Source organism: Adelges cooleyi, unplaced genomic scaffold (genome assembly GCF_023614345.1).
Source record: "Adelges cooleyi isolate 19-005CV unplaced genomic scaffold, UGA_ACOO_1.1 ACOO_flye_CR_arks_rails_tigmint_CR_PRNA_376, whole genome shotgun sequence".
Classification (NCBI taxonomy): domain Eukaryota; kingdom Metazoa; phylum Arthropoda; class Insecta; order Hemiptera; family Adelgidae; genus Adelges; species Adelges cooleyi.
Window position 1 is genome coordinate 733,512 of NW_026096053.1, and position 15,649 is coordinate 749,160.

The 15,649-nt window shown below is 29.0% G+C and overlaps 2 protein-coding genes across 5 annotated transcripts; one reads left to right on the plus strand and one right to left on the minus strand.

Moving 5' to 3' along the window:
- Nucleotides 1-1,353: 1,353 nt before the first annotated feature.
- LOC126840908 (uncharacterized) lies at nucleotides 1,354-5,607 on the plus strand. 3 transcript variants are annotated; one of them, XM_050576918.1, is made up of 6 exons: nucleotides 1,354-1,496; nucleotides 2,778-2,824; nucleotides 3,767-3,860; nucleotides 3,991-4,136; nucleotides 4,346-4,432; nucleotides 5,261-5,607. In XM_050576918.1, the coding sequence occupies exons 1-5, from the start codon at nucleotides 1,493-1,495 to the stop codon at nucleotides 4,394-4,396; spliced, it is 342 nt and encodes a 113-aa protein (XP_050432875.1). In that variant the 5' UTR covers nucleotides 1,354-1,492; the 3' UTR covers nucleotides 4,397-4,432; nucleotides 5,261-5,607. The 3 variants fall into 3 exon arrangements, with proteins under 3 accessions (XP_050432875.1, XP_050432876.1, XP_050432874.1); XM_050576919.1 differs by having other exon boundaries at nucleotides 4,346-4,424; XM_050576917.1 differs by lacking the exon at nucleotides 4,346-4,432.
- Nucleotides 5,608-6,141: 534 nt separating this feature from the next.
- On the minus strand, nucleotides 6,142-15,020 carry LOC126840902 (putative 1-phosphatidylinositol 3-phosphate 5-kinase). Of its 2 annotated transcripts, XM_050576902.1 has the most exons (25): nucleotides 14,700-15,020; nucleotides 14,500-14,607; nucleotides 14,220-14,412; nucleotides 13,902-14,151; nucleotides 13,611-13,820; nucleotides 13,371-13,543; nucleotides 13,181-13,291; nucleotides 12,961-13,117; nucleotides 12,705-12,866; nucleotides 11,993-12,191; nucleotides 11,250-11,906; nucleotides 10,730-10,879; nucleotides 10,376-10,647; nucleotides 10,043-10,295; nucleotides 9,670-9,845; nucleotides 9,419-9,600; nucleotides 8,924-9,043; nucleotides 8,425-8,841; nucleotides 8,240-8,361; nucleotides 8,028-8,173; nucleotides 7,889-7,970; nucleotides 7,644-7,824; nucleotides 7,233-7,559; nucleotides 6,855-7,016; nucleotides 6,142-6,547 (listed from the first exon to the last, which is right to left on the minus strand). In XM_050576902.1, the coding sequence occupies exons 1-25, from the start codon at nucleotides 14,874-14,876 to the stop codon at nucleotides 6,345-6,347; spliced, it is 5,190 nt and encodes a 1,729-aa protein (XP_050432859.1). In that variant the 5' UTR covers nucleotides 14,877-15,020; the 3' UTR covers nucleotides 6,142-6,344. The 2 variants fall into 2 exon arrangements, with proteins under 2 accessions (XP_050432859.1, XP_050432860.1); XM_050576903.1 differs by lacking the exons at nucleotides 13,902-14,151; nucleotides 14,220-14,412; nucleotides 14,500-14,607; nucleotides 14,700-15,020 and having other exon boundaries at nucleotides 13,622-13,736.
- Nucleotides 15,021-15,649: the final 629 nt, after the last annotated feature.

Sequence of the window (15,649 nt, forward strand, 5' to 3'; positions counted from 1 at the left end):
TTTATTTCGTTTAAATTAACTGTTGTATTGTGAGTTTTAAAAAAGAAAATTACAATACATTTGTAATTCTGTTGTTATTGTATCTAACATTCATATTTTTCTTGTCCTAAGTATATTCATATCTACGTATACGATGTCTGTCTGCGATAATCGAGTATATTTGCACAACTAGTCAAAATTGAATAATATTTTATAATTTAGGTAATGTTTTTAAATGTTTGTCAAAATTATCGGTGCTACTAAGTATGGATGCCACTGATTAGTATCCACACAATAATAACTTTACAATTGTTCAGTACAGGATACTCTAATGTTAGTCGTTAAGCCTACCGTTAGGCCAATTTTCAGGCACTACATTAAAAAATTGCCTATTCTCCAAAAAAACTGACTTATATAATTTTCAAGACTTTGGGGAAAAGTGATTTATTTATTTTATTAGTTTTAGACTGAAAATCGGTGTCGTATTATGTTTTACACAACATTACCAGAAATGTATAACTATCACTTAAGATTATCAGATATTTGAGATTTGAAAAAATTTATCTAGTATCTACACTGACTACCAAGAATAGTTTACTCTTCGTTTTTTAAAGTTGAAATTTGAAAACTGTGTATATTTTAAGGACGTAATCGGTATTACTCAATTTTCGAGAGGAGAGTAGTGACTTTATCAACACTATACATAGTTTTGAATTAAGGATTGGTAGTTCATAGACTTACTATGTGAAAACATAAAAAAAAAAAAATAATTTAACCCTTTAAGTATAATCTCTTATTTCGAAAACTGCTGCTGCCTAAGAGCTTAAGTACCGTCAATTAAAATCATTGTTTATTATTTCTAAATGAATCATTAGGTCATGTTGTCAACGTTGTTTGAAATCAACTGATAGTCTCTGGGAAGCGTGGAAACTTGCCTTATGTCCCGGTGGGTAAACGGAAAGGTTAAAACCCCGCATTATATATTTTCAATTCCGTACCAGAGGCAAATAAAATTACATTTTCAATTGAGTCTATAGAGTCGAGAAAATCGCGCTGCAAACAAATTAGTACCTAACTAGACACAATACAGTAGCTATAACCTTTTTGATCAGACCTATGGTACCGTCGAGTAAACATTGAGCGGACCAGTCCGTTGTGTTGGCGGCGCACACTGTTGAGCTACCTATTTTGTTTTGAGCACAATCAGTGAACCCAAGAATCAGTTAGAATATCCCCTCTATTCTTCCTGTCCACACAGTATTGCGCGTAAGAAGAACTGGTTTTTCACTCGGCTAGCGTAGGGGTTAACGCCCACAATTCACAAATACCTCTATGTGATGTCATTATGTGGAAGCGTCTACTTTTTAGGTACTACGTTCTCGTCTTGGCTTAGCCGTTTAGTGTCCTTTCACCATCGAGTTGTGCGACACCCGTGTGATGCTCGATACCGATTAAAAACTACTCCGTGTGTATATCATTATATAAGTATAGGTACACTAGGATAACATAAGCCATGGGTAAGTAAAACCGACTTACTAGAGTATTGTAATTTTAATAATAAGTACAACACCACCGAGAACATAATATTGACATATATACAAAATATTATATAGGTAGGTACGTTGAGCACCGCGATGACCTTATATAGCTTATGAGCTGTTACGTTCATTTGGTTACATATTATATACACCCAACGTATACTTACTGAAATTATAATTTTAATATTAATTCTCCCATGACCGCCAGTATGGTACAGAACAATATTTATTTGAAGTTTATTGTTCATACGTACTTTCCGCAAGACAGAGAGGCGAAGGAGTAACGACTTGTTATAAAACAGTTATAGAGAAAAAATAATTACAACATTAGTCAATACAAATGCGATATTATGTGCATAATGCAACGGATACTATACAAGGACGTTAGTTTTTGTTTCTTAAAATTATTTGCAAAAATTGCGTAATGTGTAAATTGTTAAAAAATATACCTCCTACACACATACATCTGTTTCAAATGCAATGCATATAATAACTAACTATTAGGTACTCTGGGCGCAGTGATTTTAAATTTAAATATTACATTTAGCATTAGTCGGCGAATATTTAGGTTCACAATTTAAATAAATATATTTTTTAAACTGACTTTAGAAAAATAATATAACATACCTTTTAGTTCTTATACGCATAAAACAAATGTATTATTTGTAAGGAGACTAATTCAAATGGTAAGTTGATTTTAATTTGTATAACTCTCCATTTGCATGTAGACGGAAATTTGTATTGAAATAAAACTTGTGAGAGGCAGCTCGAACAAAAATATGTGGTATGAATAAAATATTGTAATACTCTTTCGAAACTAAAAGTTAACGTTTGAATAATAAAAAAAACAAGTTATTATAGAGCTTATCCCATCAATTTCCCTTGTGTGCTTTCTGTATATTATGTACAAGAGATTATAGAACGTGAGCATTTTTAAAAAAGTACGAATGTATAATATAATAGCTACGGATATAAGACTGAAAACAGGAATTCTAAAGTACCTATGTGGTATCCGATATCGGACTTGTTTTTTATTTTTGTAATCCAAGTTAAATAATAAAGCTATTCTTACACATCGAATATATTATATCTATCTACATGTATAAATTCACATTGAGTATATATTGTATAATTATATACTCTACTAACATGAGTTAACTCATGTAACATTAATTTGTTGGACAATTATGTTTTTTTTCGCTAAATACATTGTAGTACATGTTTTAGCTATTTAATTATTTGTTAATTGTTTTTTTATAGATTTATCTCCAAGTATGCGGATTCTGCTCATACTGCTCTCGGTGTTGGTATGTACATAAAATACATAATAATTAGCTAATTATTATATCGAAATAGGCTACCAATGAATAATTAGTATTGTATTAGATGCAGGATCGCCATTTCGCTAAAAAAAAGTGGGAATACTTAATAATATACTGAAAGTATAAAGTCTCTTTACCGTTATATTTATATGGTAAGAAAAATAAACAATTTTTAAAAACTATGTTTGCCAAATACAACCAAATTACGCATTTGTAGGTATATACGTCTATCAATACATCACTAAATAGTTTCCAAATTGAAAAAAAATTGTTCAAAATCATGTGTGCAATCATTTATAATTTACAAGTAGTGTTTTTATATCATTTTAAAACCAGTGTCCATACTGAGTGAAACTAGATACTTACTGGTTAAGGTTTTTTCCTGATGGTAGTTGTACCTGTATGGTTGAGACTTGAGTGGAAATACGGGTGTGATTTCATTACTTATTACAACACTTAATTATTACGAAGTCGTGTTGTTAATTCATTTTTTCTTCTTTACTGCTAATATTTAGGTCATCCTAACATAATTTTTTTAAGATTTAGCTTTTAAGGTGTTTTTATAATTTCAATATTTTAAAAGGCACTTCAATACAAACATTTTTAGACATAGAATACAGGAGCAGAGAAAGTCTTTTCTTACGACAGAAAAATAATAAGGCAACAATTGTAGCATATGAAAAATGAGCAGATCTTGTAGTTTTCCGATATGAGTCATTTATTTAATTAATATAAAAAATATATATATATTTATTTACCTCTGAATAAATAGGTAATGTTTTGTTATAACAGTATTGTATTTCATTTACGGTATACCTATAAATTAGAATGTCCTTAATATTACTTAAATCTAAAATAAATTCGAAACGCTTCAAGTCTGCTCAGAACGGGTTTTATAAATAATATTTTTTTTTTTGTGTGTCTTAGAGTGGAGTTTTGGCGGGCGACATGATGAGGAAATCAATTGTGTACGATAAAAAAACGCCTAATGTATTTTATTGTCCGTTGAACAAACCCACCGGTAATTTCTCAATTATAATTATGCCTATTTAAAGCATAAGCTGTATTGTGAACACGTCACTAGGCATAACGCTACGACTATGTTAATAATAATTGTTTTTTTAACCACGATTTTTTTTTACACGTTTTAGGATTTGATAAACTGTACGTGAATTCGAGACCGTTGAAAAAATTATGTGAATTTGACGGTAAACCTTTGCCTGAAGATTACAAGTCGGACTGTTTCCAAGATGTAGACGAGACGGAATATGCGTGCAAAGAAAAATACAGAATAATGGTAAAGCCGAATACCGAGACGAAGTTCAAAATTGAATCAACACTGAATACTTAATCATAATATATATAATAATATATACATATAAAATAAAAAGCATTAACTTTAATTTAGATGCCTTTGTATATGATTAAGACAAAAAAATACGTTACTCAAAATCGTATTAACTATATACATAACATATTAATGTAATAATAATTTATAACTTTCAGAAAAGATTGACGAAGAAACAATTGGATAGTTTATTCGGAAATAACGACTAGAATAATATAAGAGTGCTAACAAAATAATGTAAAGAGGTTGGATAATCCTAATGGATTTTTTTTTTTAATATAATCCTTGCGGATACATTAACGTCTTAAACATTTCGTGTCAAAAATAATTTCTTTAGCCTTGGCGTTGACAACAATTTAAACAGTCATATTATGCATGGTCACAAAATCTTCACTATCATCTATAATATTATGGTTTTCAATAACATTTAATGCACATCTTGTACTGAAAAGTTTTTTGAGGATTCGAATTAATAACAGAAAAACACCGTAAAGCAAAACATATTATAACAAATAGCTTCCTCGCTTTGCTTAAAAACTCTAAAGTAACGCTTAGACTTGGCCTAATTAAAAATAAAATAATTTTAAATTGTAGTGTCTGCAGAAATATATTGATTCTATTAGGTATTAATGATAAATTGATTCTTTTTTTTTTTTTACTACAGATAAATTCTACTTATTCGCGTTTTTTCCACTTCAAACTCATGCAAAAATAAAAAAATTGTATTAATAAATAGAGAATTTTAATCAAATAGAGATACCACTAATGTAATCATATAATATCTTATCTGTTAACAATTCGTTATTGTAACAAATTATCAGTTATAGTTAACAGAAGGTTAATTATAACTACTACGGTTATGTTTTTAAAGCAACCAACTTAACTTTAAATATTATCTTATTAACAATTGTGATTTGAGCTTAAGTTTAGCGACGGCTGTTCAAAGGAATATTCTTATACCCTTCATACACTTTACTATAATATTTTCACAAGCTTATTGTTCTTTACAGTTAACAAATCATCTTGTTAATTGATTTACATGAATATGAGGTTTAGCGAGTATTTTTTTGCAGATGCGTCTTCATCCACCTGGTACAGATGACAAAGAGAGTACAAAATGGGAAAAAGCGTACAAGAAAGTCGTCAGAAAACGTAAGAGACAACCTCAGTAATAGCAAAATAGTCCAATATTTTTCATTGTAATACATTTGGCCATTAATTAATTTAACAGTTTAAACATAATTTTCATAATTTTAGCTTTATTTTTGATTTTTTTTTTGTATGTTTGTGAACAGCCTATTTTGTATTTTGATATTACTTTTTCACTGTACCTGCGCCATTTTATTTTTACTATTAAAGTATATTACAAATGTTTTGTAAATAACTGAATTCTATTTACTAATAAATTATTAATTTTATATTTTTTTATATAATCTGTTTATTGTTATAAAAATGAAAATTTCATACTATAGGAAAATGTCTGTACGCTACATAAGTATTTTTTAAAAAGTTTCAAGGACACTTCAAATGTATTTTTAAACAATTCTAATCTACAAGACTTGTATTTTAATGTGTACACACAAACAAACTTATTTTTTGAATACTATAAAAACTATAATAGTTGTGAACATTTTTGATTTGTTAAGCCCAATTACACAGTACTTATAAGTTATAAGATGTTTGAAATTCCGAGTTCAAACCATATAATTCTAGTAATATAAGTTTGTTAATTTGTTAGATGTCTTTTTGAGGGTTACAATCGAAAATGTAGACATGTTATAAACATTATCACATCAAAGGAATTTACTGTAATAGGGTCGGACAAGCTACAGATTAGAAATAAGTAATAAATTAATTGATAGATAAATAAAATCAAGCTTTAAGAAAAATACCAATCTGTAAAAACAGGAATAAATATAAATATTTTATAATTTCTTATTTGTAGTTATAGTAATAATTATAGTTTTTCTATATAACAATAGTAGTTATTTATTTAAAAAATTGTTCCAGTTACTATCGTATTAATGATAATAGATAAATATATATACATATTCAATAATAATAAGAAATTTTCAACTTGTTAATAAAAAATAACATAAAAAAAATAACAATAATCATTCAATAATATCACAGTAAATAGGATAATAGAACGAATGCTTAAAAATGATACTCAAAACCTTTAGCCATGCCTGTCCATCGGTTTGGTACAGACAAGAAGTACAAATTCATTGCAGCTACGAAACGATTTTTGTACTCTTCCGGAGATATTATAGTTGGTAACTTGCCCTGACCACCAAGAAGTCCCGATTTCTTAACCATAGTTTCTAACCTTTTGTCCCACGTAAACGTACGAATGTAATCTATAAGATAATATTTAACATCAGATATAATATATTGGGATGGTTTAAAAATCCTTATTTTAATATTTTGTTTGCAGCACCCCTCTCCATTTTTTTTCTAAAAAACTACCCTTTTTGGCTAAACTTCAACCCCAATAGAGCATGTGAAGTGATTGAGTAATCGAATCCAAATTTTCACAGAAAATTTTTTTATATCATCAAAAAAACGGGTGGGGGGAGGAGTGCTGCAAACATATTTTTAAAGAAAAGATTTTTTTAAACACCCTAATTCAATTATATAGTGAGAAATGTTTCTTTAACAATTTACCTATTATACCCAAAACCAATTCTCCGGAATCCTCATCGAGTCCGACTAGTAGTGAATAGTCCATTACGAGTTGTTTAGTGAGAAACTCTGCGTCATCGTTGATCGCTTGATTCAAAATTATTTTTGAATGTGGAAAAACGTATATTGGCGATTCACATGACACTAAGAAATATAAAAATAGATATTATTATTTAAAAACAGGTATTGTGTAAACTTTATTTTTTTATAGTCGGATCTTCATACCAATACGGCTTTCCTTTGATCAGGCCGCTCAACTACCCGATCGCAGAAAATAACACCGAGGCAAGCCAGCTAGGGAAAACCGCATAGATATGTACCCGGCTTTAATGTTGACAAACTCAATTTTGTTATAATTACTTTTTATAAGATTCTCGTCTAACAAGACAATTTCTCCGTCTTGTGAGTTTGGGTCAACTAATCTGTTTCTAACCGATCCTTTAAGGTCAAAAATATGAGAAATATTTTTGTTATAGAACAGATTTTCCATGACCAATAAATTTGAGTTGAACGACGACCCTTTGATAGAGTTACGATATCTAACTTTGTACACCCCGACAATTTTGCATAACAATGTTGGCCGTGCTTTGGATTGACAAGAATGTATGTGATTAAAATACTGCGGTGCAAATTCCAAAAAAGGTTGAATTTCCAAGCGAGACATTTCTTTCAACACAAATCTGTCGTCTATGAATTACAATCATAGTTATTAGCAAAGTGATTGTCATTGTTAAAATAGTAATAAAAAATATATGTGAATCGTGTCTCTACCTTTTGTTTTACAAAAGTTGGAACCTGATTTGCCACCTCTTGCCGACCAAGAAATACACCTTGCTAGTGAACGAATGTACATTTCTTCTCCGGATACAAAAAATGTACTTCTTAATTTTGCAAATTCTTTAGCAAAATACACTTTGACAAAAAAATTTGTCGTAGAATCAGAAAAACTTAACTATAAGAAAATAAAGTTATATTTTAAAACACTTATTTTATTTATAAATGTTCATAGTACTGACCTCTATATGGTGTTTGTTTTTTGATTTATCATCAATTTCTTTCTGATCAATATTGTCTTGCTCGATTTGTTCAAAATTTGATCTTAAAAAAAAAAAAAAAATATAATAACTACTTATCTTAACATATTAATAAAATTACATTGATTCAGAATTAGATAAACTTTCTTGATACAACGTTGTGCTCAGAGTAAAAGCAATAATCGAACTAGGTTCTTTTTCATAAACAGAAATTGGTATGCGACAGTTGATATTTAAAACATGATGTTCTGTACATTCTACTGGATTCTGTAAAATTAAAAGATCTTACAACATTTTCTATGAGCAATTAAAATAATACTTGTTTCAACATACTGGTATAATGGTAGGCGGAGCAGACGACGGTAAAAACTGAGAAAGAATGGTTTTCACGCTTTTCTTATCAGATTGTGACATGGACGACTGTGACTTGGGTTCGTTGTGTAGATTATTATCATCTGTGAATATGTTAATTTTAGTTTAATTTCTTAAGTCAATACACTAATTTATACTTTACTGACAATCATCGACAGCGTCACTGTCACTATCGGTAGTAATATCACTTTGTGCTTGTGGTACAGACAAAAAGCATTTGTCGCCACGAATGGTATCCCCATCTTGAATATTGTCGAAATCATGGTCGGCAGCTATTTCCGACTCTGACGCTAATGACTGTTGACTGGTATGACATGCAACTCCATATTCTTCGACGTCAACACATAACTGAGAAGTGGCATTCTCAAAGTTCATTACCTCTTCTAAAATATCAGACATGTTTGATGACTTTGTTTCACTCTTTCTCTGCGATTTATCTTCTTTTTTAATAGCTGCATCTATTTTCAACAACCTAGAATTCCAATTTAAAATTGCTTCGCACACGGCTTTTTTCAATAGTACTATCGAATCGTCCAACCGCCACATTGTACTTAATATTGTGGCTAGTAAAATTAAAAAAAAAAATGTTATTCACATAAATCATATTGTATCTTATAATTGAAAAATAATAACTATAAAAATTACCATAGTTTGAATCTTTGTCGATTAATGATGGAGATGTTATTTTCAGTTGAATGTCATCAACTCGTTGCTTAAATGTCCCTTGGTCCTTTTGTAACTGTTGTTTTAACGGCAAAAAATTGGCTGTGGGTTTTTTTAAAAATAAATTTAAAAACTATTATGTAAAAAATCTTGGGCATTATTTAAATGATAACATAAGTAATAAATAACATTTCATTTTTATTTAAACAATAAACAAAAAATTATTAAATGAAAAATAAGTTTTTTTTAATAATTTTTTATTTTAGCGTATTTAAAAAATAAAAAACTAATTTAAATATATTTTTAATTTCAATTAAAAATTGTTTATTAAAAAAAGAATGGAAATAATAATTCATACCATCATCATGAAAGCTAAACAGGTAAACTTATTTGTTATTTAAATAAAAAATACCCGGGTTTGTTATATGTATTATGTAAATTAAATTGTTTTTTTCCCATAAATAAACACTTATTTACCGCTGTTTTCTGAAGACAAAGAACAAATTTTTGTCATAACCGCATTGAACACTTCATGTCCCATCAACGCCCATTGCTTAACTTCTTCCAATACATCTGGCCGATAGCTACTTACTTTCATGGATACTATTTTCAATTTCAGACTCGGTAACTTAATTTCCCACAGTTTAATGTCCGAATATCTAAACAACAAATTTAGAAAAAAATATAAAACAAATAAAATCTGAGTTAAACTGTTGTAAAAGACTTACTCAAAAGATGCTATTGTTTTATTGTAAACAAAAAATTGTATAAAATCACGGTTAAGACAATGAGTGCAATGTTGTAGTGCTCGACACAAAGAAGGCTGAAAGTGAAACTTTAACTCCAAGTATTTGGCAAACGACATGGACCAAGTATCATTGGAAATTGGTACCACGGGAGATATCTAGAAATAATAAATACTTAATAAACAGCGATGTGGCAATCCTTGATTTTGTTCATGTCGAACCTAACCCAAATTAAAATTATTACAAATACGATAAACAATTGCAATTTTTTTCCCAGGTAAAATTCTGAATCATACAACTAAACATTGAGTTTGATTGGAATTTAAGTACATAGATTTTTCAATTTTACACTTACCAGCATACATTTTTTACAATATGACCAGGTGTAAATTAAATTTTCGTTATATGGAGGTTCAATCAAACGTCCTTTAATCTTAGATAGAATTAATCGAACACAGCCTTTGTCATGTATAAAGCGACGTTCATGCAAAACCATCGGACTGTCACACGATTCGGAAGGACATTCATAAGTGTCACGAAAACAATATCTTTCTAAAAATTTGCCTAAACATATGTCGTTAATTCCGTAAAACTCCATAAATACAAACCTAAGTGTACAAAAATAAATACATTAGGTTATAGTTTTAATGTAGGCATTATTCTTCAAATATTGTATCCTATAACACACCTAGGCTCTACGCAAAACGATGGAGCATTGTTTGACTCCTGACAAAAGCTATAGAACATCATAGGCAATCTTTGGTGGTTGACGGAATCAAAAACATCAATTAGTTTATCTTTTTTCGTAACGGATTTTTTAGGTTTTATCAATGACTTTTTTGACGAGGTAATTTGTACACGGCCACCTTGAGCACGAAACAAAGCTAACATGGTTTGTACTTTGTTACTGCTAATGTCTTCGGTGAGTTTAGATGTTATAAAATTGTGTTTAGGTTTTAGCTGTTAGAAAATATTAGAAAAAAAAAAAATTAGTAATAAATTAACCTAATGAAAAAATATATCATAAATGGGATTAATTTACATTAATTTCAGATTCAATTTTTTCTTGTTGTTTAATATAGTCTGTTGATTTCATATTATTCAGCATTTTTGACACATATATTTGTTTTGAAAAATATTTTCTTAATTTACACAGTTTTCCAACGTCTGATTCCAAGTACGGTACTGTAAACTAGAATTTAAAACTAAATTTATAAAAAATACCAACATTATGAATCATTATTTTCGTTGTTTAAATTAACTGAATAAATAAATAAATATCTTATAAAAATCCCATACAGTGAAAATGTGTAAATATTTTCAAAATGCCAAGCATGTTTTCAATATTTTTAAATTATATTATAATTATGATGATGTTTAGACACAAAATTTAATGTTTCAAAAATGTTATTGAAATATTTATATTATTTTAAACATTTTTGTAACAGCAAATTCATGCCAAAACAGCATTATTATATAATATTAAACAGGAATTTTTGTTTTGTTTGGGAGGTAAAATATAATAATATAAATTCAATATTTCAGTTACTTTGATCACTTACGTTAACAAGTGGTGATAATGTAAGAAGTGAATTATCTAACATCTGTTGAAACAAATTGATTTCGTTTTTGTTAGTGTCGGATAATATTTCTGAACTATTTACATCCGATACGTCTAAATGAGTACTTATATCTGAGCTGTCAATACTCAAACTCTCATTTAATAATTTTGATGTCGGTTGTTCACTATTTGAACTATTTAATTGTTCATTACTTATTTGTGGAGTGGCAAACTGGTCCATGATATACGATTTTTCAAATTTCCAATTGTAAATCATCAGTATTAGTTGTTTGAGGATAATTTTTAATTTTTTTAACTGTTTAACAGAACTTCCTCGGAGTAAAACTGAACAACCAAGTTCTGGTACGGGACAGCCTTCAAAAAACATAAGTGATTTTACACCAAAATGTTCCACATAAAATTGTTGACAAGTGCCTAACACCGGTTTCCCCATGTGTGCGTCGACTGAAGTTAGTATTTCAGCACCGGTACATCTGGCAATACGCTCTAAAATGGATGTTTTGACATTTAATACAAGCGTTACTCCCATTTGATTAAAAAGTTCTTGTGCGATTCGCGAAACACTTTTTTGTACTAGAACTAAATCTGGTTTCATCGACACAATCCGGCATACAATATTTTTAAAGTAATCATGTTCCTAAACATTCATTACATACAAAGTTATATTTAAGGTGAAAATTAAAGAACGATATTGGTTGAGCATAGGTATTGCATAATACTTACTTGCATTATAACTGGTTCTAAGGATAATAATTTTCCTTCGACTCTCTGATAAATAATTGAACATTGAAGTAATAAAATTTTAGGACCAGAAATCCTTGACGCCATAGCCTTATTTGAAATATTTTTGGAACACACAATACCGCTAACAATGCAACTATCGCTACTTTCACCTCCTTCTAATTTTTTGACCTGTACATACCTAATTGAAGTTTTATGTTTAAATTATGTTATAAATAAAATAGTATTATAAAAAGCATTGTTTAAGATTTTTTCTTAATTTTAAAGAGGAAGGAGTGAACTTTTTGAATTTTTGGACCAATAAAGTACCTTTTGGATAAAATTTCTCATAAATTTGCTAAATGAAGAAATCGTTCACTGAAAGTGATTAAATCACATTCAAATAAACGCATTGATGTGAAATTAAAGATGGTAAAAAGTAATATACATGAATAAAATTATTGGTTTATCACAGTATTTCGGTAATAACATATTAAAAGAATATCCCACTAAAGTTCTGAAGTAAAAAAAACTGAAATAAAAAAAAATTGAAAATATATCTGTATCTTAAATCTAAAAAAAGCCAATCTCAATTACTGTAACACTTGTTATTACGTTATAACATTTAAAATTACGTTCAATACAGCTCTTGGTTTGTTCAGGGTCTGTCTTAGATCGGTGTCACTGTACTAATAGTGCAATTTAAATTTCTTACTCGCAAATATTCATATTTTCAGAATTAGCAGATAGATCTGGAGACACTTCGTTGACAACCAAATTAGCCAAAGGTATCAAAGTATCGACCCAATTTTCAGAGAGTCCATTTTTTTTTAATGATTGTATAACAAATTTTGTTTTATGATTTTCGAAAATATCCCTATAAATAAAAAAGTTTAATATAGCATTTAGACACATTGACTTTTAAAAATAGTTTATACAACATAAATTTTGTTAAACATAGTGGTACTAACATTAAATCGTTGAATACTTTCGTTTCATTATTTTCATCACTTAAATGTTTAGGAGCACTCCAATTTTTCATGGCTCCAAAATTTGTAACATTATATGTTTTTGTTATGTCAGCTAAAAGCTTTTGGATCAATATATCTACTGGACGTGACTCGGCAGCTATTTAAAATACATTTCAAATAAACAAATTAGACAATAATAAAAAAATATTTACAATTGTACCTAAACTTTGTTTCATTTTTTGAGAACTTGGTTTCGATATTTGAACAGTATTATTATGTAGATCTAAGTCGAGTTTAAAGCTTCCGTTAGAAACATTTGAATTTTGTTTTTCTAGAAAACAAAATGTACAAGTATTATTAAAATATAAAAAGAATAACAATAACGGTAATTAAGTACGACAATAAATTACCATAAATCTTTGGTGTGACACTAGTGTTTTTTAAGTTTGTATTGGAATAATTTGGTAGTACAGAACAAAACCTGTACAAAGAATGTCCATCAAGAAAGTCTCCTTGATTTTCCATGACGTCTTCTATATATCCGGCATCTAAAAGCACTTGACCAATTGCTGTACCGTGCATTCTAAACACCAAATTACAGTTGAACAAATAATCTATTTATAATATACACTGAAGTTCATGAATTTTACCGGCTCGTCACCTTTCCATGACTCAACAACCAATCGATAAGATTATGTCCGAGAAAACATGAATGATAATTTCTTAGACGATATCGATGAGTTTTAAGATTTAATCCACAATTGATTTTAGTCATTTCTTCAAATAAACTGATCAAATTACAAGCAGCGTAGGGATCTTCTGCAGACGCAATAGGAGACAAATTATTTAATGTATTCGATCTAATGAAAGTAAAAAATTTTTAATTAAATGCCTCTCTACTATGCAAATTATTGTAATTTTTAAATACGTCTAATAGATACCTTGATAGAGCAAAGTTTTCTTCTTGATATCCAACAGATATTTTTCTACTAGGAGATTTAGACGGTTCTGTAGTATTTTCGACGTATTTTAAACTAGTACTCGTATTTTTTATAACATCACTGAAGCCAAATTTTGACTGCAATTCATTTCTTAATGCTACTAAATCTGGGGAAAGTACCACACCATCAGGTGCAGACTGTAAATACGATAATACCACTTTGCTACAATATGAACAAACCCTAAGATCGCCTAAAAGAAAATGTTTTTTTTTTAAATTTAAATATTTATATTAAAAACTACTGAAATTATTTTCTCACCCGAGTATCCCATTATTTTGCCTGGTATTTCTTGGTAACAACATTTAGAGCAAAATATCTGACCACAAACACGACAATGGTGACGACGACGAAAGGTTGTAAATTTCTCACAACAGTCGTAACATTCTTTACTTACCGAATCGGGCATCCAATATTGTTTCAAATCTGTATTTTTATATGAAGGATTATAATCCTATACACCAGTAAAACACATTGGTAAATGGATTTCAAACGGCATAGTTAAATATTGTTTAGTAATTAAAATTAAACAATAACTTACGCCAGAATAAACTGGTAATAAACTGCCAACTCTTTTGAGTAAGTTAGGTAAATTTCTAGCATCTATGGTCATTAAGGCTTGTGTAGTATTATCTTTTTCAATTTGTTCCTGGGTAACAAAAAAAAATTATGAATTGTATACAATTTTGAGCATAATATTAAAAAAATAAGTATTAGACATAATTAAGAAAATGTATTTACATTATTATCGATGACGGGATGATTGACTGGGTTTTCGTTTTTAATCTCTTCATTCTCTGTTGTACTTGATTTAAAACTAAAGACTTTTGCAAAAAAAGAACTGACTGATGAATGTTCTTCTTCGGGGCTTAACGGAGTAAACTCCGTTAGTGCAGTTTTCGTGTGAAGATTAGACATTTCTAAGAACGAAATTTTTCCTTTAGCAACGTCAACAATATATATTTGAAAACATTTTTTTAAAAAAATACTATATTTGAAGAATATAATGGATACTAACAAAAATTGAAATACATGATTAATTAACAGATTTCGGATCTTAATGTAAACTATCAAAGGCTTATCTGAATGTGATAATAGAAATCATAACAATACCATTATTTATTTATTCGTATCACGATGTAGAGAAGACAAGGTGACACCACTAAACTTCTTATCAGTAAAAATCTGGGGTTGTATGCTTCAAGCATTTTGGTAGTTCAGCTTCGCTGTACAGGCGGCGCCACCATTCGCCCGGAAGCCGATATTATCTATGCGATCCCTGTTTTAATATACCCTACTTTATAAGTCCCTTTAGTTACCATAGAATAAGCTTTATCTTACAAACATTTCTAGTTTCAGTTATGGTTTTATAGGAAACTACATTTTTCTAAAGAAATGTTCGTTATTCTTTATAATGAATTCTTTAGACCTTCAACAACTATAAACTCAATTTGAAAAAACTTCTCTGGTGCTTAAAATTCGATATAGGAGGGGGGAGGGGTTGAGGACAATTTTTTTCTTGTACATAATATGTGTTATTATATATTATATATATTGTTATAAAAGGATAGTCATCGTTCGACTATAAACGTCTTTTGTGGAATAGGAATTAGAATAAATAATATTGTGGTTTTTTAAATAATATATAATCTATAGTCCTGTAATAAAATAAAATTACATGTAATATATTT